This window comes from Bos mutus, chromosome 19, assembly GCF_027580195.1.
Source record: "Bos mutus isolate GX-2022 chromosome 19, NWIPB_WYAK_1.1, whole genome shotgun sequence".
Classification (NCBI taxonomy): domain Eukaryota; kingdom Metazoa; phylum Chordata; class Mammalia; order Artiodactyla; family Bovidae; genus Bos; species Bos mutus.
The window spans coordinates 48,246,118-48,270,215 of NC_091635.1; the positions used below are offsets into that span (position 1 = coordinate 48,246,118).

Genomic DNA, 24,098 nt, shown 5'->3' on the forward strand with positions numbered 1-24,098 from the left:
TGTACACATAGTTTCTTTAAAGCAGGGAGCCACGAGTTTTTACTAGGTATCTGTGTGCCATTTTAATTCTAAGTTCTTCCTTGATGACATGGTAGGGAGACAATGTTCTAGTCATTAAGAAATATTTCTTTTTCCCTTTTAGTGCCCCTTCTTTGTTGATGCCTCTTCCTGGAACTAAAGCATCAGCTTCAATGGATAAATATGCTGTGTTTAAAGGAATTGCAGCTGACAAGCCCTCTGAAAATACTGTTCCGTTTGGAGGTAAAAGCAGTTCATAAATTCATGAACCTGTGAATGTAAATCTTAGTTTTTAGTGGTGACCTTTTATGGTAAATGTCCTTGAGTTGTGATCTCAAGGTTCCTAACCTTAATTGAGCTTCTGTCTTTTCATCATAGAGCCTGGTGATAAATATAGTGCTTTCAGAGAACTCGAACAGACAGCAGAGAATAAATCTTTGGGTGAGTTTTTGATTCCTTAAATGAATGAATTATTTCATTGTTTAATAAGAGATTTTTATGATTCTTTCACTAACATCCCAAATGTTCTTTTATATTTTACTGTTGTGGCTGTGTTTTTGTTTTGTTTTGTGGCTCTGGAAATTACAAGGAAGTGAAATGTGGTTCAGTTATTGGAAATTATTTTCTAAAAATTAGGGCAGACCCCAAATTGATGCAATTTCCTTTGAAGACAGTGCATTCCCCTTCACCAGAAGCCTTCAAGTCACCTTAGGCTCCTGTGGCCACTTTCAGTTATTTTAACGCTCGGTAAGACTTGGAGCTCTTGGCAGTGCGGCCATCTGTGGACTGTGCAAAAGGCAGCAGCAACCAGTCCGTATGCCTCAAGATTTTCAAAATTAGCTGTAATTTAATGAGAAGACTGAGAGGGGTTTGTGTGCCTATGTGGTTCCCATCTCTAATAGAAGGACTTAAACAGAGTGGAAGGGAATTTAGAGTGATAATTTGAGAGCCATATATGTAAAGACCAAAAGTTTTATTTGTGGCAAAATCCTGCTAGAAACCTCATGTGTAGGATTTAGATAATCCATAGGTCAAATGACGTCCTTTAAAACTTAACCAATGCATGCTGTGAAATTCATGTTCTCTACTGAGGAGTTCTTCCTGTGGACAGTACCACATTCTACCTTTTTGTATTGGGCACTCAAAGTTGGGACATCTTTCCACAGTCATTTGTTCCAGCCTTCTCTCCAAGTAATGGGGTGGGTTCAGGGAGGTGAAGGGAAGTTACAGGAGGGATAAGGCATACGTGTGAAATTTAAACTATCAACAGAAAGTATTCTGCTTAAATATCTCTAGAAATACTCAGTATTTTACAGCTCTTAGGTTCTAGAACTGTTTCCTTGGGTTTCCTAGTCATAGTGTAGAATGTAATGGCTCAGTGCTTGTATTAGGTACTAGGAGTACAAAGATAAACCCCAGAGGGACCTTAGGTTTGTTGGTTTGGCATTTACTCCTGGTGTTGCTGTCATCAACTCCTGGGCCAAGGCAAGTTTGGAGTAAAGAGCGTGGGTTAATATCACGGTTCTTTCTGTGCTCTGGTGTTAGCGGCTGGGTGATACCTCTGTTATTCCTGGGAAACGCTGTGGTGCCCCCACAGCGTAAGCAGTACACCCGGGCCCTGCTTTCTCAGTACCTTCCTGACAGAACCCCAGACAGTCGTTGCTGTGGTCATGCTCTCATTCCAGTCTTACCTTTAAGCCTCTCCATGTACCGATGCCAACTTTGTTCATTTTGGGAGAATATATTTTAATTCTACTCTTGTTAAGAATACATTGGACTGCAAAAATTTGAAGTAAAATAGGAAGATGATTGTGTGACAGTTAAACCTCCTTGAAGGCCATCTGACTCATGGAATGAAACTTTGTTGGCTTATAACACTTTTGCAGTTGACTGGGGCTCTCATGTTAAAGGTGAACTTTGCAGAAAGCTGATGAGGTGGATTGGTTTTTTAAAATATTTGATACAGAAGGTAATAACACAAAGGGTTAAAATATTATTGCCTTGCCTTGATAAAATATTATTATTAGTCAAATAATCAGTTTTGTGTAGAATTTAGCAATTTTATTTCAGTAATTCTTTGTCATTCGATTATATAAACACTAAAAAAAAAAAGTTGGACTGGCTTCATTACTGTTACGGCAGAGGTGTAGTTTCTTAAGTCCAAATGACCGAGTTTAATAATGTTTCCTTTTTACTACCCCTATAGTTTAAACAATAAATTAAAGTAGATGCAGAAAATATACTGTGTAGAGAAGTGACACTTTTTGTTTAAGTTTTAGCAAAAAGTGATATCTTTTGAAATGTTTTTAGAGCCTAGAAAGTAGAGGTCAGGAAACTTAATGAGGATTCAGAAGTGGGACTGAAAAGGTAGCCACGAAGTCATATGCTTTATGTACCTCCTGATAAGCAAGCGTCCAATAACTGTGGCTAATTCATTTGCCCAAAATCTCCTGTGTTTTTGAACATGTAAACCCACCCATTTTTATTTCTTTTTAACCCTTTCACCCAGCTTACATTTCTAGTGGAAACATTTACACTACTTCAGTAAGTTTAGTTTGCTGTGGTGATTTCTTTTACAAAATAACCAAGCAAAACTTGTCAATTTCACAAATATTTTAAAGCAGCACTTCAAAAATTTAGGCTTTGACAAAATTGGCTGCTTGTTACCTTTTTATTTTACAGAAATAAATATCAGTGATATACTTGCCTAAAATTCTAGGGCAGTTTTTTAAGTTTTGTATCTGCTTCTCCTGTCAATTTGTGAAATTGACTTTAGTTTTATTAGTGGTATGTATGAAAACATAAACTATAGAAACTCTGAATGCTCTTCCTCTCTCTCTAAAATTTCCCTAGTAATAGTAAACAGGTTTCTCTGTGTTGATAGATTATGCTGGTGGATTGGTTAGGCATCTCAGATTAGGAAGAAAAATAAGCTTCCAGTATTTCCCATGCTTTTTTTCATGTGATATATCAAAGTATATATCATGTTACAAGCACAGACTATTTAAAGCCTGTATTATTTTCATGATAATTTTCAGAATTATATTTTTATTTTACATACATTTTTCTAGTTTATATGCTTCTTTATCTCATTTTTAGGGAAAATATAATTTTAAAAAGTAGATGAGGAAATTAAAGCTTCTTGTGTTTCGGTTTATAACTCTCCAGAATCACACTCGTATTTTTAAATAACTAGTGATGTTAGTATAGCTGTATTTATAATTGGTTTACCTCTGGTTTTCATTACCTGGTATAACCTAGTGGATTTTATGGGAGACCTTCAGGTGCTATTAGAAAATGGAGATTGTTTGAACGTCCTAATGTCATGCCTGTGAGTGATTACATGCTCTACTGTGCTTTCGTTGCTCAGTTGTGTCCGACTCTTCGTGATCCCATGAACTGTAGCCCTCTAGGCTCCTCTGTCCGTAGGATTCTTCAGGCAAGAATACTGGAGTGGGTTGCCATGCCCTCCTCCAGAGGATCTTCCCAACCCAGGGACTGAACCCAGGTCTCCCGCATTGCAGGCGGATTCTTTACTGTCTGAGCCACCAGGGAAGCCCGAGTGATAATGTGACTGTGATAATAAAGAATAGAAACGCTATTAAGAACCATAGCCCAGATTTTTTTGACCAGTATCTTAACTGCATCTGTTTATTTCTGAGAAATACCTTATTACCTATTTTCTCTAACTAAAAAAATAAATTCTGTCAGTACCTCTATCCCCAGAGTAGCCCAGTATAAAATAAAGTTTAAATCCAACCCTCGAAATATTTTAATAACAGAATTTGTGTTCAGATCCCTTTGAATTTTAATAGGAACAAAAGCTGATTGGTACCGTGAGATGGCTGACTTCAAGAAAAGCCCAAGTACTTGTAGATTTTTTACTTTTTGTAAGATTCAGTTTGTTTGTCGCACAGTGTGGAGAGAAGCTATTAATACTTTATAATATGCCCTTAGCAAAAATGCTTTGCAAGTAAGTAGATGCCTTTTCAGAAATTTTCACCAAATTTCCTTCAAATTAATGCCTCTGTATACTTCAGCAAACCACATAGTATCTAAGCATAAGCTTTAAGTGCCTAACTGAGCAGAGTCTTGTACATCCTAAATATTTGATGCAGGGTTCTTTGTAATATTTCATAGGTACCGTGATTTTTTTTCCTGATTGATCACTGTGTGATCACATTTTATCACTGTAAAAATCACATTTTATCGTTAAAGGGCCACGATTTTAATACGCCTCTCTTCGGGTACCTCCAGCGCCCATTTCTCATTCTCCTGGAGGCTTGGCTGGGTAGCCACAGTGAGGAAACATCCTGAGAGCAATGCTTCCGGCCAGTTGAGGGCGCTGGTACAGACCTACCACACTGAAATGAGAAAATGAAAATGATGTGTGTTCAGTTTGATTTTCATTTGTTTCCCTGTCGCTAGCCTTCAGTGTGGAAACGAAAGGGGTACATGGTGTAGGGTATCATCAAACTAGTGGTTAATAGCGTGACGCCTGTGGGGCAAATGTCTGTAATATGCTTGTTCTGTAACGCGCTTTGCATCGTGTGCCTTTCAGCTTGGCATTCTTCTGTATTTGGTTGTGTTTTTTCTTTCAGGAGAAAACTTTGCGGAATTCAGATCTGCAGGGACCGACGATGGCTTCACTGATTTTAAAACCGCTGATAGTATCTCACCACTAGAGCCACCAGCAAAAGACAAGCCTTTTCCAGCCACCTTCCCCTCAGGAGCTACCCAACAGAAACCACAAACACAAGTGAAAAATCCTCTGAACTTAGCAGACCTAGATATGTTTTCCTCAGTTACTTGCAGCAACGAGAAACCATTGTCCTTTTCAGCTGCATTCAGCGTATCAAAACCCGTTTCCACCCGACCCCAGCCAGCAGGGTCTGCGGCACCCAGTGCAGCATTGGTGTCAACTAAGACTGCTAGTTTGGCTGATGATTTTGGAGAATTCAACCTTTTCGGGAATATTCTAGTCCAGCCTCTGTCGGGGAACAGGATGACTTTGCAGATTTTATGGCTTTCAGTAATAGTTCTGTTTCGTCGGAGCAAAAGGCAGATGACAAATATGAGGCCCTTAAAGAGGAAGCTAGTCCTGGTCCTCTAACCAGCAGCACAGGCATCGCAGGGAAGAGTGGACAAAACTCTGCTGCTACGTCCACGAAATATGACGTCTTCAAACAGCTCTCTCTCGAGGGATCTGGACTAGGTGGTGAAGAGCTGAAAGACAGCACTTCTTCGGGCAAGAGCGATGATGATTTTGCTGACTTCCACTCCAGTAAATTTTCCTCCGTGAACTCGGACAAATCCCTGGGAGAGAAAGCGGTGGCTTTCAGACACACCAAAGAAGACTCTGCTTCGGTGAAGTCCCTCGATCTCCCTTCCCTCGGGGGCAGCAGTGTCGGCAAGGAGGACTCGGAAGACGCGCTCTCTGTTCAGTTTGACATGAAACTGGCTGATGTGGGAGGCGAGCTTAAGCATGTCATGTCTGATAGCTCTTTGGATTTACCGACAGTTAGCGGCCAGCATCCTCCTGCCGCAGGTGAGGAATTGGTGAGATTACTCTGGTGATGGTGACGCAGATGTCAGAGGTGGTTCTGTGGGTGTTCATTTACAGAAGAGGAAGGCTCTGGCTCTTAACCTTCATGAATGTCTGATAATTAACCTCTTCATTGCCAGTCCCCTTAAAGCAGTGTTGCTTTTGATTCTCTGGCTACTCAGATATGTGGTAACTGTGAATACAGTGAAACTTGGATAGCTAAAATAGTTTGACGTTTGAAACCTGACACCAGCTTGGTGTTCGAGGCACATCAAAATCCACTGCTAAACGAGCCGCACATTGCCAGAAATTTTATAAAGATGTTTGCGGTGTCAGTAATGTCCCTCTGTTTCTGTGAGTGAGGTCAGTGTTTCCTCCTTTTTTCTTCTCCGGGGTATGTTTGTCAGCTGCCCACAGAGGATTCTTTTTGGTTTGCAGAAACCAACTCGTGTTAGGCCAAGTAAGTAAAAGTGTCTAGCCAGTGGTACTGCAGTTTGCCAGATCCCTGCAAGAGAAGCAGAGGGCAAGAGCTTGTGTGTGGGTGCCCGGCGTGCCAGGGCCTGGCAAGGAGAAGGGCACCAGTTGTTAGTGGGATTCAGGTAAGCTTTTCAGTGCTAACGCTACGACTAGAAGTATTAAATCGTAACAGGTCTGTAGACTGTAGGATAGGGTAACTACTAACTTCCTCAGAAAACGTTTGAGAAATCTTAGAAGGGAACCCTGTTTAAATTCCATGTGGATTTACATGTAGCAGTTGATTCTCTAGTCCAACTCCTGTCAGAAAAACTAGATTCCCAAGTGTCTTAGTCTTTATTTTGTTTCATTCTTTGATATATATATAGAAATACACCTATTTTGTGGCCTTTAATAATGAGAAATATCTCAGCATTACTGTATTATTCCAGAAAAATGCATACATGTGTGAAGGGTTCATTGTTGTTTAACCAGAGAGAGACACATAAGACACTCCCAAGTTTACAGATTGAGGCAGAAGTTGTAAAGTATGACGGCTTTTGCATACATCAAATTGGTCAAGTCAGAAAACAAAATTACATCCATCCTTTGGCTGTTGAGATGTTGGAAATGGTCTTAAACAGGGTGCTGAATCGGGAGCAAGGTATTGGAGGAGTGCTGTGTTCCACGGGCTCTTTGCTAAGGCCTTTGCCTAGTGCAGTGGGCTGTCTGCAGGGCAACTTGTGCCCCTGCCTGTCTACTTTTTTTAATGTACTTTTCTTCAGATGTTTTTCTTTTTTCTGTTTTGCTGCTCTTTGTTTGCTGGAGAGATTCTGTTTCTCTTTTTTGTATGAGCTGCTTAAGCTACAGCAGTCGGTTGCAAAGTGCTCTGTTTTCTGAACAGTAATAGTGACTTTTTATTTTAAAATCTCATAATATCTACACTAGCCTTTTGGACTCTGAAGGTATGAATTAGAAGCTATTTTTCTGAAAGTGAGTCTCTATTCTTTCACAGTGCCAAACTAGATGTTGTTATGAGATGAGTCTAATCTGGGCTTGGGATGTCTTTTTTTTCCCCCCATTTTGGGAGGGGAGGTTGGTTTCGTGACTGAGTTTGTTCTGATTGACCTGTTAAGATAATCTTCTGTGCTCATGTCCTAGTATGTATGTCTGAAACATTCCCAGCTTGGAACCTGTAATGTTCAAGCCAAGTTTCTTCAATTTGAGGATATTCTTAAAAGCCGATTGTTCTCTCCTTTTGATCTGTAAACCTCCTGTCCGAAAGGAGCAGTATCCCTTTAGAGTGGTTGTAAAAGGGGTTGAAGTCTGACCAATGAGCTGTATTGTTCTTGAGCAGAAGTGCTGCGTGAATGTATTGGAGAAGGTAAATCACAGAGACTTCTCCAGTGCAGTTTGGTTTTACATTATCCTCATCTTGACCACAGTAGCTCTTGCTCTCTTAGATTGTGGATTGAAAGGTACATTTTGTCCGAGAAATAAGAAGTGACCCGATGAAGAGAGAATAAGACCTAGTAGTTTATCTCTGTACCTTAATCCTGTTTGGAAACCCTAACTTAACTCTGAAGGGGATACTGTCTCTTTTAACTCCTGCTATGATTCTTTGTATGGAAGGTAGATAATACTAATAACATTGCCTGATTTCTCTGCATATTATTACATTTAACCCTTTGAACCCTTGCTGCATATAATTTCAACTAGGCTGCTTTTGTCCCCACCCCCACTCCCCCCCACCCCCCCACCCCCACTAAATTGAATCTCTCAGCACTATAGCAGCTTGATGTGCCGTCATTGGGATCATCTGGTTTCGTTGGCAGCAAGAGCTGACCCTCTTTGTGACACTGTCAAAGGGTTAGCAAGACTTCTGTAGCTACCTACTTACCTACCTGTAAAGTAGCTCTTCTTTGACATTGAAAATCTTTGTATTTTAATCAGCGCCTTATTATTATTTTTTGGCTGCTTTTCTGATGTCTTTTTTTTTTTTTTTTTTCAATTGGGACATTTTCTGTGTGAATGTGCCTTTTCAAACTTGCTTTGGTATATTCCTCTGCAAATACTGATCTGCATGCTTATTCTGATGACTTTTTTTCCAGCTCTTCTGTATCACTCTCTTTTGTGATCTGTAAGTCTTACGTTAATAAATAATTCTTTGGCATATTTTGAAAGTGTGGGGATGTGTGTAATTTATACTTCTCAGGGTTAGACCAAAGAAAAATACCTGGTCCATATCAAATTTAAACCCTCCTGTGGTTTGAGGGTTTTTTCCTTTTTGTTTATTTTGTTTCCTCAAACACCTTTTTCCTAAGAAAGTATTGGTACATTTTAGCCTTTTCTTCTTATAATTCCACTGATATAACTGTTTAACATGGCACTGGATTAAAATATAACTTAAAACATTTAAAAAGTATAAACCTTACATTATGTTACATGTTAGAAATTTTATTCCTTACCTCTAGTGACAAAACTGAGTAGATTTTATTGCTTTGTAAACATCTTGGAGCCTGCCTCAACTAGGAGTTAAACTGAGAGAGGAAAGACCTCAGTTTAGTGTTGGGGAAAGAGGGCCACATCTGTTAATAACTAGGTATTTATAAATTATCAAAAGATATTGAGATGGACTTCTGAACAGAGTATATGTGAACCAAATATAGATAATCTCTGCAGTGGAAAGTGCTCATTGTTAATACTGGAGTGTCCAGGACTGAGTTTGATTTGAGTGTGAAGTTGAGTACTTCCTCCTCTAACTGTAGGGTGCATTACCTTTCCAGCTTCAGAATGTATTATGAAGCCACCTTCCTTTGGTCTTTTTTAACTTAGTCCGTGAGGCAAGTTCTTAACTCTGCATTTTTAAGAAAAGAATTTTTTTTTTAGAAAGACCCATGAAAGTCAGCCACAAGAGTAAGCCAAATTTGGACGCTTTTTTTTTTTTTTTTTACCATTTTAGAGTATAATAATAGTGAAAAACTTTGGGGAAAAGGAGTTATTTCCATGGTTTTAATTTTTTTCTTATATTTTGACACTTCCTTTTAAAAATTTGAGTCAGAAAGAAAATTAAACCATTGAAGGTGAAGATTTTGAATAGAATTCCTGAGAGATTACTTTCAGTAACTAAAGTATGCTGTTGGAGGGGGCGGGTGTGGAGATTGCATATTGAGACTAAGAAAGTGTGGGTCTACCCTTCAAAATATTGTGTTTTCCAGAGCATAATGCTTTAGCAAGTTGAATAATACTTGGTTTGCAAAACCTTGTGTAATCATATTATGTTTTAATTATGATCTGTGCTAACTAATTTGGAAGAAAGATTTTGGTGTAGCTTTTGTCTAGCAATAATATCAGTTGCCTTTTGTTTGAAATTTTCTTATGCCAGTCTTTTGGGTTTGGTGAAGGAATTCTTTTGTCATTGGAGTTTAGTGGTAGAGTGGTCCATCTGGGGCTGCTTTAACTCCTTTCTCCTTTAAATCAGGCTGCAGAAAATGAACATAACTGTGCATAAAACATAATCACATTCATAAATTGAACAATTACTCAATAAAAGTAACACTACTTTTTAGGGAGAAAGTTTTGATAATACATATAATAATATAAACTCACAGTAAATATTTGAAGGACTATATTCTCTTCTGTAAGTTCCAACAAACCAAAAAATACTATTTTGTTTGCCCCCATGCCAAGTAAAGTGAGATGTGGTTAGTGCCTGACTTCGCACTTCGGTGTCTGAGAAATTATTCAGATGTATTTACATTTTACAGTCACTCTGTTTTTCTCATTAAAATCCCTACTGATTTTTAAAAGTAGCTGATGAACATGGTGATAATTTTGTCAATTTCAAAAAAGCTGGGCTAAATCCTAAAGTAGCTCAAAAAATCAAGCCATTTTAGTTTTAAAGAGCTTCCAGCTTCGTTTTTCCATCAGTTGAATGCTTTTCATAAGTAGTTTTGGAAAATGTTGGCTGTATAGGGTCACTGTATATGGGGTGATATACATAGGAGGTTCTCCTGGGTGCTGCCCTCTCCCTTGTGTGGCCCGAAGGCTTCAGTTGTAATTGCCATCTTCTGTGCGCATTTAATGTTTTTTTAATGATGACCACGTCCCACGGTATGTCTTGGCACTATTCCATGGCCTTCTGCCTCCTCCAACTAAAAATATCCAGAGGATTACCTTTTTTTTTTTTTTCCAATTGGACTTAAAACACTGACCCAGAAACCTGCAGGTGCTGACTGATAGCCTGACGGCACTTAAACCTTAGATTTACATGGATCTGTACAAATGAAGAATGGTCGGTTTCTATGCAGGTTGGAAAACACTGGAAGGTGATTAAGCAGCAGCATTTTATCCCTGTCATGCTTACACTGTGACCACTTTCATTCCTGTTTTCTTTAACAACACCACCTGGGTGTTTGATCCTTAAGACAATACAGTCAAACCATGCTCTACAGTTAACAGAGACTGTGAACATGATTGATCTCAGAAGGAAGAATAAGACCAGAAACGGGCAGAAGTTTAAGTGTATGAATATTTCATGACTTGCTTTGGTAAAACGGAGTTTGGACTAAAGCAGTATTGGAAATTCCTTAGTCCAACGAACATTTTTATTGCTCTGTTAAACACTGAGGAGTGCTGGAATTTGCACATGTATCTCTTTTCTTTTTCTAAATGCTTTTCTCAAAAGCTAATAACTCTTTATCACCTGGGCACATGCTTACAGCTTTAGAAAAGATCCATGGAAATCAGCGTGGCCTTCTGCATCCTGTAGTAGCAGCTCACATTCTTTGTTCCAAGAAATACCTTGTTCTCATGTACAACATCCGTTCAGATGGGATTTGAATAGAGGTTGTGGGAGAGACTGATGGGGTTACTTGCCAGCATAAGCAGGAAATCCATGTCTTGATTTGAGACCCACGATGGAAAGCAGATGGTGTAGTTTATTCCTCTGGCTTGGTAATAGGACATTGCTGGTTGCAAACAAATAAGTATATTAAAGCACACGATTTGGTGCATTATCTGTATGCAATTGCAGTTCAATCCAGCACAGCCCAAGAGTTTTCCAGTAGAATTGGAAACATAGTAGTGATTCTCTACTCCTTTTATTACATCCATTCTGTTTTCTTTTCCTTTTTCTCCTGCAGTTTTCAGAATTCAGCTGTCAAATTGAAAACTCACCTACAGTAACTTCAGTGATTACAATATAAAATATGGGTTATTCCATGTTGTTTTTCCATCACTCATGTTGTAGGTTTTACAGAATCTTTAATGTTTTTGAGACCAACATACAGTAATACATATCATTTGATTGCTTAGAAAACAGAACTGTTAATGTGGGAAATGAAGAATTTTCTTGGTTTAACCTATGCTTAGTGAACTGATTCACCACATCAAAAAAAAAAAAAAAAATGGTTTACTAATATTCACCATGCCAGGAAATACAACTCATTTTTATATTGCTTATAAAGTGCTATGGTTTAGGAATACAGTGTTCTTATGTTCCTTATATAATAGCAGTACTTCCTTTTGTGTCCAAATGAATTGCACTTTATTAACTTATTTTTTTTAACACTGTCTAGCCAATAAATAAGCAAAAATAAAATTTAAAAATCAGCCTTGAGGTTTAACTTTCATATATCCTGTATAATTACTCTTCATTATTTTTTGGAATACAAAATATTTCCATTTTAGTCTTTTGATTGGTCATTTCCGTGAGTTGTTCCAAAAAGCAAAATATTGTGTTTATCATTCATAGTAAAAATAAGATTTGTTGAAGACCTAAAGTATTACACAAAATACTTGAAAGCTCTTCAACTAAGGTATTCCCTTAGTGTTTATAATGCCTTTTACCTGATTATATTACAATCATTTCTGGATTTTTTTTTTTAACTTGTTTTTTCTTGTTGCATAATTGCACAGAGGATCTTTTTTATTACCATAGCAACTTAGTTGTGGTTGAACAAGAGCTTAACTTTTTATTAAATTTATCTTTGGTCTCTATGAAAATTGCTACCAATTTAGTAGATGAGATTCTAGGAGTAGTTCATAACATAGCTCTTCAAAGAGCTTTCTGGTAGGATCTAATAATAAAAAATTTATGTTGTGACACTTTCTTCTGAATGAACCCTTTGCAGACTCACTCATCTTGTGTTTAACTGCATCTGCCCTCTGATTCAATTTCACTTAATTTGAGTCAGGGAACCTTCTGATCCCTTTAAATAGTGGGGAAAACAGACACTACAGCCAGAGACTAAGAAGGCATTCTGTCTAAAGTTTTGTTTCATTCATTCTAAACTGTATGTTTTCACCTAAATCTTTTTTTTCCCCTCCTGTTTATATTAAGTTAGTGCCCTTTTCCTAATAGGGTTGAGAGAGAAACTTGGGGTGCACTGTTAGAGGAGCAGTGTCATGAATGGCTTCCCTTTCATAAACCAGGCGGCATCGCTGTGTAAGAGAAACGAGGAGACCCGGTGCTGGCTCACGTTTTAACTGAGTTATGAGAATCTAGGTCACAGAACTTTTCGAGCATTTTCCTCGTAAGCCCTGCTTTTGGTTGTCAGAGAGGGAGTCTTGCATTTGGCTTTCTTACCTGGTAGACAGTGACCAAAATGAGACCAAACGCATCTCGGCCAGATTGAATGGACCATGGTGCTGGAAGGTGGCTTCTCCACACCAGTATGACTCAGCCCCAGCTGGTTTGGCTTCAGGAAAATGGGCAAGAAATTTTCCCTACTAAGACCACCAAAGTGATGGGTTGACTTCTCACATTTTACTTTGAAACGATTCTATTTTAAGCCCTAAGGCAGGCAGCTAAATTTCACATTGAGGCTGGCGGCAGCTGTGCTATATAATAATTGCTGTGCTGCTTACTAGACTCTGGGCTGGTCCCTTTACATACACTATCGTTAATGTCACAACACAGCCCTTCCAAGTGCCTGGTCCTTTTTTTTTACATGTAAGCAAGCCAAAGTTGAGCTGTTAAATAGCTCGCCTAGTATCGCCCAAGTGGTAGGTGGCACAGCTGGGAGCTGAATGCAGGTCTGTCTGAATTAAAAACCTGTATTCTTTTTGCTGTTTGGTGCCACCTCTTAAATTATTTAAATGTATATTAAGCGTGTAAAATGAGTCTTCCTCCCCAGTGTTTCTTTCTTTTCCTATTTTAGTGAGGAGGTTACACATAGTTGAAAGAGAAACAAGAGCCCAAGAGGACCCAGACCTTTGATTCTATTTGTTTAGAGGCTAAAGTTAGCTTAGATTGATTTTTTTTTTTTCCTCATACTCCCATCACAGCAGTATGACGTCCATAGTGACCAAAATAACAACTGGGTAAGTAACTACTTAATTAAAATCTCATATTTGGCCTTGCCTAGACAGAAACTCCTAGTAATTGATTAAAAGTTAGCTATAACATTTTTTTTACTTTAGTTTCAAGATAGTCAATTTTTAATTAGTGTGTCATATACATTTCATATGAGCATGTTATAAATGAACATGTTCCAATGAAGTCAAAACGTGTAAGAGACTTGTTTGGGGCAGGGAATATTGTAAATACATTTTCAAGTTTACAAGTGAATGGACATTTTATTAAATGACCCTATCCTTCTATCAAACAGTATATACATTGGTGGATGAACCTCCTGTCTTTTTTTTTTTTAAGAAACTGTCATATAGGAAGAAATGGACTCTTTGTTACTAAATATAAATGCCAGCTCAAGGTTAATGTAGGTTTTTAAAGATCAGATTTTACAGCCCATCTCCTTTAATTTTAGTACAAGCTCTAAATTTAGTCAATTCCAATATCGCATGGAACTAATCAAAGACGCTAGACATTTTGCTTCTGCAGAGTTTAGGGCATTTTGCCTACATGGTGAGCTTGCCTCTAACTGTGGGGTCTTATTTCCCTTTCAGATATAGAGGACTTAAAATATGCTGCTTTTGGAACCTACAGTAGCAGTTTTGCAGTGAGCACACTTACGAGCTCTGACTGGTCAGACAGGGATGATGCCTCTCAGGGCAGAAAGCTGTCCCCATTTGTCCTCTCAGCAGGAAGCGGAGCCTCCGCCGCCGCCTCGGTTCTTCAAAAGAAAGAGACTTCGTTCGGCAGTTCCGAAAACCTCACCGTGGCATCTCTCTCCAAAGTCACAACCTTCGCCAGCGAGGACCCTCTTCCAGAGACCACCTTCCTAGCTTTCGCCAATTTTAAGGACGTGATCCCGCAGGCCAGCGAGCCAAAGGAATACGAAAGCGGGGACTTCAGGGATTTCGCCAGACAAGACCTGCCTGTAGGCGAGCGGAGCCAAGAGGCCATGTGCCTGAGCCCGGCCTCCAGCAGCGCTTCTCACGACACCCCCAAGGAATGCACAGATGACTTCGGAGAGTTTCAGAGTGAGAAGCCCAAAATCAGCAAATTTGACTTTTTAGTGGCCAATTCACAAGGCAAAATGAAATCCAGCGAAGAAATGATCAAAAATGAGCTAGCAACCTTTGACCTTTCTGTTCAAGGTGAGTAGCTTTCAACACAGATTTTACATCCTGGTTTCTTCCACTGCATTTAAATGTTCATTCTTTCTTAGAATAAGAAGGTGGTCCCTGGGTTAGCAGGAAATATATTTTCCAATGTTTAAAATCAGAGTCTGGGACAACAGACTATAAAAGAGGGTTTCCCTGAGACTGAACTGAAATTAAACCAGTATTCATCAGATGACAGCTTTGGGGGTTAAAATTAAGTGCAACACACGGTCAATTTGTTGGCTCGTTTTGGGGAGAAGTGTGCTGTGTTAGAAGAGCCAGAGAAATGGTTTGACCCCCTTGTGGGCCAGTGAGTTCTGCTCTTGATCCCTGGCTACAGAGTATATCTTTTCATGCTGAGGTGCCATGTAGTACCTATGGATCTGAGTCCAGTCTGCAGACCTGCTCTGATTGACCCACACTCAAGGATTTCTAATGTGTGAAGCAGTTGCCGATGCATAAAACCATGACACTTTACAACCTGGATTTCTGGCTTTTCTTGGAAAGGCATAGTATCTGGCAGTCCTAGGCCTGCGTTCCCACCTCTTGATGATCAGCTGGAGCCGAGTAGCATCATCCCCTCCAGCAGATGATGTGAGGTCTGCCCTGTGTCATGGTTCCCACTATGTTCCTCTCCAGCTGACCTGCTTCAGTCATTTCCTTTGCCCACCTGCTCTCTGAAGGCATTTGAGTTTGCCCCTTTGGTTTTAATCCCACCCTGACAGAAGGGCTCATTGATTTCTGTTCATTGAGAAGGATGGAGGAAGTCAGTACCAATCCGTAGGTGATGACTGGAAAAGTGCCACACTCTTGCACACTGATACTTAGAAAGACCCTAGTCCTCCAGACTCCAGTGATCCCACATTCAGAGTTATGGAAGTATTGTGACAGATTAAAGAAGCGTAATGGAGAAAATTAACGGCAGGGGACTCGGGCATGAGAAAACAAGGGAAAGTGTTCAGCGTGCCACTTGCCAGACAGGCCGAACGAGAAGTGTGATTATGACCACCTCCTGACGCCAGCATCTAGAGAAGAGGGTCGTGTGAGCAAGGAAGAGCCTCTGCTTGGATTAAGCTGAGTAATCAGAACTTTTGTGCCGTCCATCTCCCCCAGGATCGCACAAGAGAAGCCTGAGCCTTGGTGATAAGGAAATAAGCCGCTCTTCTCCTTCCCCGGCTTTGGAGCAGCCTTTCAGGGACCGCTCCAACACGCTGAGCGAGAAGCCTGCCCTGCCCGTCATCCGCGACAAGTACAAAGACCTGACGGGAGAGGTGGAGGTGAGCGGGCTCTGCGTCCCTGGGGCCCCGAGAGAAAGTGCTTGCCTCTGTCACCTGGGGAGCGAGGGGCAGACCGTCCCAAGGCACCGGGCATGAGATGTGTCATTAAATAAGTGAGAGCATGGTGACCCTAGCCCCGGATGAAGATTCCTCCTAGATGTGACATCACTGAGAGTAGTTAGCGACCCTAAAAGTGGAATTATTCCTGAGACCTCACAGGAGGGAAGTGTTTCTTCAGGGAGTTCTTTTTGAGCATGTGGACTTTATCATCTTAGTGGTAAAACCTCAAAAGGCGGTACTGGGGCGGGGGTGGGGGGCGGGGGGACTTCCCTGGAAGCGCAGTGGTTAGGGCTTCACCTTCCAGTGCGGGGGATATGGATTCGGTTGCTGGTCAGGGAGCTAAGATTCCACATGCCTCATGGCCAAAAAACCAAGACATTACAAAAAAAAAGAAAAAATCAGAAGCAATATTGTAGCTAATTTAAAAATTGGCCCACATTTAAAAAAAAAATCTTTAAGAAAAAAAGAGGACAGATGTGCTGGATCCTCTCACGGTTAACGTGTGTCCCACGCTGCTTCCTCCTCCAGCCGACACTCTGAGCATCCTCCTCCCCGTCCTGTCAGACCCGCGCTCACTCGCACGCACAGCTTCCTGACTGTGGAGCAGGAAGCTGTGGTTTGATACTGGCTCTCGTGCTAGACGCCTACGTGGTGTGTACCTTTAAACAGGCTTCCACTATCAATGGAACAAATGAGGCAACGTTTACGAAGGGAATCCACTAAAAACCATTTCCCTCCAATTTACAAGTCATGTGTTCAGAAGTCACAGTTATCAGGAGCTATCAGTAAAAATCATCATTAGTGGGTTCAGAAGGTCAACTGCACTTGGATTAGTGATTTTCATAGACATGAAAGTAAGTCTTCAGGACTCTGGCCTGACAGAAGTCACAAGTAGGGTTCCAGGCTTGCCTGCTTGACCCAGTTCTTTTTATAAATTTCACAGGAGAACGAGAGGTATGCATATGAATGGCAGCGGTGTCTGGGGAGCGCTCTGGAGGTGAGTCTGTCGCATGTGTTCACACATCCGCATGTGCCTCTTGTGTCATCTTGCCTTCTTGGTTCCTTTGGATGGACTCGGGGCGAGCTCTGCCTTGATGGCCTTGCACTAGGAGGACCTGTGTGGAAAGTTACACAGAGAGGCTTCTTCCCCACCTATTGTAGCAGACCCCACTCACTCACTCACGGTGCCCTCTTCCGTCACTGAGTTTAAGGTGTAACAAAATGATATCATTATCTCTGCCCAAGTTAAAATAATATTTAAGCTGAAGAACCCTTGTCTTTCCACTTCCAAAAAAACGGAGGCTTGGTTCGTCAATGTCAAAATTAAATTCTGAGATTTGTTTCAGCATAGTCATCTACATACATCAATCAGTCATGCATTTTCACACCTTCCAGCTTTCTGTTGGGTTTTCTACTAATAGTAAACTGCTTTGTAATGACTTTTCCTGATTATGTAAGGTGATGTGATTTCATTTCTTTATAGGTCATTAGGAAGGCCAATGATACTTTAAATGGAATCAGTAGTAGCTCTGTATGCACAGAAGTAATTCAGTCAGCTCAAGGCATGGAATACTTATTAGGTATGTGCTTTCATATTATACTTCTTCAAAATCATGACACTTTGTAGGCTTTTCAGTTGTCCCTATGTCAAGTAGTTTAATCTAGATCTCTCTAAGCCTCATAGGACTTCACTAAGTAGCTTCTGCTTTTATAGATAAGACACTTAAATCCTACCCAGAAACAACTATTTGACTTCAGGTCTCTGTGGCCAGGTTTCCCAGTCCTTGTTATACACAATGTAAAGTCACATGTTACTGGTTTATCAAAGAGTCTGAACTAGATGAGGCATTAACATTAAATCATTGGTTTAAAAAAGAAAATTAAGTTATTGGGTCCCCAGTCAGTTCTTACCAGGCTCTGTTGAATTCTGCCTTTCTACCCCTTACCAACCTCACAGATTCCTTAACTTCCTGGCCGCCTTCAGCTCTCACACGTCCCAGTCTAACGTGAAATCTCAGTCCCTGTCCTCAGTGGTCCTCTCCTGCTCAGGGTTTGCCTGTCGCCAGAACCACAGGCACTGGACTCTCTCTAATCTTCTTCAGACCTTTACTCAGATGTCACCTTCTAAGTGAGGTCTTCTCACCCCTCTCACTCAAAACCGTGTTCCCTCTCTCCACCCTGTCACTTGCTATCCATCTCCCTGCTTGATTTTCTCCCTAGCCCTGTCACATTTACTATCTTAAATATTTTACTTTCTGTTATTTGTATCTGTTATCTGTCTGTCTCCACTAAAATCCGCCTCCAAGAAGGGAGAGATTTGGGTGTGATTTGCTTCCAGCTGGGTTTCCAGCACCTCGCCTAGTGCTGGGCGCCCAGTGGTCACTCCTGTATACTCTCTGGGTGAGTGGCTCTGAAGGCTGTGAGCCCTCCTTATTCCTGCCTCCTGCTCTTGTTCCTCTTTCCTGCTCAGACAGGCATAATTCTGCTTCATAAACAAATGTTCACCAGCTCATGGGGTGCCTATCTTTCCCTCTAGTAGTTTCCTAGCATGAAAGATTGACTCAGAAGCCCCCTCACTTGGCTCAGAGTGGGCAGCAATTCCTAACCTTCCCCTGGGGAAGGAAGGACAAGCCGCAGTGCTGTATATAGGCTGAGCGTGTACCACTAAAGACCCCCTGGCATTCTTCCAGTTCTTTCTGGAACAGGCTAGGGGAGGGGTTGGGTTATGCCTGGCAGCTGTCCTTAGTCTTTGGAGACCTTGGTGTCTCTCATCCTTGCTGGAAGAATTCAGCCATAATTCAGAGACCACTAGAAAAGAACCATTCTGTGTCCTGTTAAGTGTGTAAAAGATACATGAAGCCACAGACTTTGTAAATCTTTGAGCATTCAGAGGAGTGAAATATTTCTTAATTACAGGCAGACCTGGGAGATACTGGGGCTTCCCTGATAGCTGAGTTGGTAAAGAATTGGCCTGCAATGCAGGAGACTCCAGTTCGATTCCTGGGTCAGGAAGATCCCCTGGAGAAGAGGCAGGTTACCCACTCCAGTAATCTCGGGCTTCCCTTGTGGCTCAGCTGGTAAAAAAAAATCCACCTGCAATGTGGGAGACCTGGGTTTGATCCCTAGGTTGGGAAGATTCCCCTGGAGCAGGGAATGGCTACCTACTCCAGTATTGTGGCCTGGAGAATTCCACGGATTATAAAGTCCATGGGGTTGCAAAGAGTTGGACACAACTGAGCGACTTTCACTTTCACTTCACTGGGAGACATTGAAGGTTTGATTCCAGACGACTGCAGTAAAGCTTATAGCTCAATGAAGCGAGTTGCATGAATATTTTGGTTTCCCAGTTCATAGAAAAGTTATGTTTACCTTATGACTGTATTCCATTAAGTGTGCAATAGCATTATGTCTGAAAAAACCTTAAATTAAAAATATTGATTAAAAAAGGCTAGCCATCATCTATCTGAGTCTTTAGCAAGTCATAATCTTCCTGCTGGTGGAGGCTCTTGCCTTGATGTCGATGGCTGCTGGCAGATCAGGGTGGTAGTTGCTGAAGGTTGGGGTGGCTGTGGCCATTTCTTAAAATAAGACAAGTTTGTTTCACCAATGGACTCTTTCATTGATGAACAATTTCTCTATATAGTATGCAATGCTGTTTGATAGCATTTTACCCACAGGAGAACTTTTTTCAGAATTGGTGTCAGTCTTGAAATCTGTGCTGCTTTATCAGCTTAGTTTATGTAATATTCTAAGTTCTTTGCTGTCATTTTAACAGTCATCACCAGGAGTGGATTCCACCCCAAGAAACCACTTTCTTTGCTCATTGTTAAAGATTTATCATGAGATTGTAGCAAATTAGTCACATCTTAAGGGTCTACTTCTAATTCCCTTGCTGTTCCCATCATGTCTATGGTTACTTCCTCCACTGAAGTCTTGAACCCCTCAAAGTCAACCATGAGGGTTGGAATCAACTTCTTCCAGATTCCTCTTGTTGATATTGTGACCTCTTCCCATGAATCCTAGATGTTCTTAATGACATCTAGAATGGTGAATCCTTTCCAGGAGGTTTGCAATTTACTTTCCCCAGATCTACCAGAGGAATTACCATCTGTGGCAGCTATAGCCTCTTAAAATATATTTCCTAAAGACTAAGACTTGAAAATCAAAATTATTACTTGACCCATGGGCTGCAGAATGGATGTTCTGTTATTAGCAGGCATGAAAACATTAATCTTGTTGTATATCTTTATCAGATGTCTTAGGTGACCAGATGCCTTGTCACTGAGCAGTCATATTTTAATCTTTTTTTTTTTTTTCTGAGCAGTAGGCCTCAACAGTGAGCTTCAAATATTCTGTAAACCATGTTGTGAACAGATGTGTTATCATCCAGGCTTTGTTATTCCACTTCTAGAGAGAGCACAGGCAAAGCAGATGTAGCATAATTCTTCAGGGCCCTAGGATTTCTGAAATAGTAAACGAGCATTGGCTTCAGCTTAAAGTCCCCAGCTGCGTTAGCTCCTAACGTTAGCTCCTAGCTGCCGTTGAAAGCTTTGAAGGCAGGCATTGACTTCTCCTCTCTAGCTATGAAAGTTCCTGGATGGCATCTTCTTCCGATAAGAAAGCAGTGTCGTCTACATTGAAAACCTGTTGGTTAGTGTAGCCACCTTCGTTAATTATCTGAACTAGATCTTCTGGGTAACTTGCTGCAGCTTCTGTATCATCACTTGCTGCTTCACCTTGCCCCTTTATGTTATAGAGATGTTATGGAGATGGCTTCTTGCTTTAACCTTCACGAGCAACTTCTGCTGGCTTCAGACTTTTCTTCTGCAGGTTCCTTACGTCTCAGCCCTCATAGAACTGAAGAGAGTCAGGGCCTTGTTCAGGATGAGGGAATGTTGTGGCTGGTACGATCATCTCTCCAGAGCACTCAGACTTTCTGTGTATCAGCAATATAAGACTGTTTGCTTTCTTATCATTCGTGTGTTCCCTAGAGTAGCCCTTTTGATTTCTTTCAAGAGCTTTTCCTTTCTTTCGAAAGTTGGTTAGCTGGCACAAGAGACATGTCTTGTCTTTCGACATGCCTTCCTCATTAAGCTTAATCATTTCTAGTTTTTGGATAAGATTCCTCTTTGCCTTGAACACTTAGAGGCTGTCATTGGGTTGTTAACTGACCAAATTTCAATATTGTTGTGTCTCAGGGAATAGGGAGGCCTGGGGAGGAGATGGGTGGAGCAGGTCAGCGGAATAGCCAGAGCACGTGCAGCGTGGTTCATGGTGCCCCCAGACAACTACAGCAGTAACATCATAGACCACAGGTCACCATAGCGAATATGGTGATAATGGAAATGTTTGAACTACTGTGAGAATTACCAAACTGTGACAGAGAAGCAAAGCGAACAGATGCTGTCAGGAAAATGGTGCTTATAGACCTGCTTGATGCACAGTTACCACAAACTTTCAGTTTGTAAGAAAAATTCATATATTTGTATCTAGAAACCACAACAGAGGGAACTGCAGTAAAGCAAGGTGTGCCTGTGTGTTATAGTGATCCTGACATTGTGATTCTTTTAAACTGTTAATGTTCCTATTTCAGTGAGTATAACATGTATTTCCCAAATTCAAACAGAGGGACTCATAAAGATGCCAGGAAAAAAATAGCCAATATTTGGTTAACATCCGCTGTTGTAAGCCTTTTACAGTTTTAACCAGTTTAACCTCTTCAACCATCCTTTGAGAAGGTACTATTATCCCAGTGTTACATTTGAGGAAACTGAAGTACAGAGAGGTTTGCAACCTGCCTGAGGTTACACAGCGAGTAAGTGGCAGAGCTTGGACTTGAATCCAAGTGGTATAGCTCTAGAGTCTGTGCTCTTACCAGGGAGTTTATACTGCAGCGTTAACTGTTGATGGCTCCTGGGCTTCCCTGGGGATCCAGTGGTTAAGACTCCACACTTCCCAACCTAGCTGTTCATTGGCAGATGAATGTGTAAGAAAGCTGTGGTACATATACACGATGAAATATTCAGCTATTAAAAAGAATGCATTTGAATCAGTTTTAATGAGGTGGATGAAACTGGAGCCTATTATACATAGTGAAGTAAGTCAGAAGGAAAAACAGCAACACAGTATATTAATGCATATATATGGAATTTAGAAAGATGGTAACGATGCCCCTATATGCGAGATAGCAAAAGAGGCACAGATGTAAAGAACAGACTTTTGGACTCTGTGGGAGAAGGTGAGGGTGGGATGATTTGGGAGAATAGCATTGAAACATGCATATTATCATATGTGAAATAGATTGCCAGTCCAGGTTCGATGCATGAGACAGGGTGCTCAGGGCTGGTGCACTGGGATGACCCTGAGGAGTGAGGTGGGAGTGGGGTTCAGGATCGGGGACATATGTACACCCATGGCTGATTCATGTCAGTGTATGGCAGAAACAACTACAATATTGTAAAGTAATTAGCCTCCAATTAAATAAATTAATTTAAAATAAATAAATAAAAAGACTCCATGCTTCCAGTGCAGGGGGTGCAGGTTCAATCCCTGGTCGAGGAACTAAGATCCCACATGCCGGGGGTTGCGGGCCAAAAAAAAAAAGTTGATTGATCCCGAGGAATAGGCTCCCATCTGTCCAGACGCAGTCCCTGTTTCACCTCGGACATCAGCCAGCAGTGAGGCTGCCGTGTCTTGTTATCTCTTTCTCTTCACTCCAGCACCTAACTCTTCCTCTCTCACCCCGTCAGGTGTTGTCGAGGTGTACAGGGTAACGAAACGTGTGGAGCTGGGGATAAAAGCCACTGCGGTGTGCAGTGAGAAGCTCCAGCAGCTGCTAAAGGACATCGATAAAGTATGGAATAACCTAATTGGCTTCATGTCACTTGCCACACTCACGGTAAGCCCACGAGACAATTCAGCAGTTGCTTTCCTTGAAAAAACCTAAGCCATAAAGCTGACTGTATGTTCCTTTGATTGGAGGATGAATCCAACTGGCTACAGGAGGAGATGTCCCTCCTGTAGCCAGTTAATGTTATAAATATAGAAGGAGATACTAATAACATTTGTGCTGTTAGTGGAATAGCACCAGGTTGGCCTCCAGGCCCATTGTACCTAAATGAGAGTGTAGCTACAGAAAACATTCTCTATCTATATCCTTAAGCCACTGTTTTGCAAAGCGTTGATTTGAGTTTCTCCCTTTACATTTCTAGTTTTTTCCCCATTAGTGTCCTTTTAAAAAAATGTTAATATTAATTGAAAAAGATAGTGCACCTGAACGTTCATACCAGCACTGTTTACAGCAGCTAAGACACGGAAGCAACCTAAGTGTCCAATACAGATGCATGAACAAAGAAGACGAAATACTACTTAGCCACGGAGAAAGAGTGGAATTTAGCCATCTTCATGTGGGTGGACCGAAAGGGCATTATGCTAAGTGAAAGAAGTCAGAGAAAGACCGAGTCAGAATGATGTCACTTATATGTGGAATCCAAAAAAAAAAACAACAACAAACTAATGAGTATCACAGAAAAGAAGCGGACTCACAGAGAGACAAACTAGTGGTCACCAGTGAGGGGAGGGAAGCAGGGACGGGCAACAGAGGAGGAGCGGATTAGGCACAAACTGCTATGTAGAAAGTAAGTAAGCTACTAGGGTACATGGTACAGCATAGGGAATATAGGCAATATTGTATAGTAACTATAAATGGAATATAACCTTTTAAAATTGTGAATCACTGTTATATAGATGAAACTAATATAATATTCTACATCAACTATATGGCAAAAAAAATTCTTTTTAGACCTAAGTAAAACAGACAGAAGACTGTATGATACATCTTGTTGCTGTCCTGTGGTTCATTGAGCCATTTTACTTTCTTAAGGTCTTGAATTGTTTTCATTTTTTCCCATTACGAATAGTTTTACTCTGAATATCATTAAATCAGTGACTGTTTCCCCTTTGGATGGTACAGTCTCTGCAAGTGGACTTAAATCAGAGTGCATGGTTGCACATGTACATGCATGCCTGCATGTAGCTGCTGTTCCACGTGTTATGTGGATTTCCAGGTAGCTTAAGGCTAGTTGACAGCAGTGCATAGAAGCATACATTTCCTTACATTGTATTCTAGCTTTGTCAATTTCTCAATTTAAAAAGTGTGTAAGCAATTCCCTGAAAGTGTTTTTTAAATTTCTTTCATTTCCCGAGGGACTGTCTAGTGTCTCAAATGATAATTTACT

General features: G+C 40.8%; 1 protein-coding gene across 1 annotated transcript in view; it reads left to right on the forward strand.

Moving 5' to 3' along the window:
• The window catches only part of SYNRG (synergin gamma), an 87,657-nt gene that overhangs the window by 43,869 nt on the left and 19,690 nt on the right, over positions 1-24,098 (forward strand). The window contains 9 exon segments of the mRNA XM_070390501.1: positions 143-261; positions 397-459; positions 4,620-4,988; positions 4,991-5,566; positions 13,925-14,518; positions 15,638-15,801; positions 16,805-16,858; positions 17,345-17,441; positions 22,611-22,759. Of these exon segments, the coding sequence (XP_070246602.1) occupies positions 143-261; positions 397-459; positions 4,620-4,988; positions 4,991-5,566; positions 13,925-14,518; positions 15,638-15,801; positions 16,805-16,858; positions 17,345-17,441; positions 22,611-22,759 (2,185 nt within the window).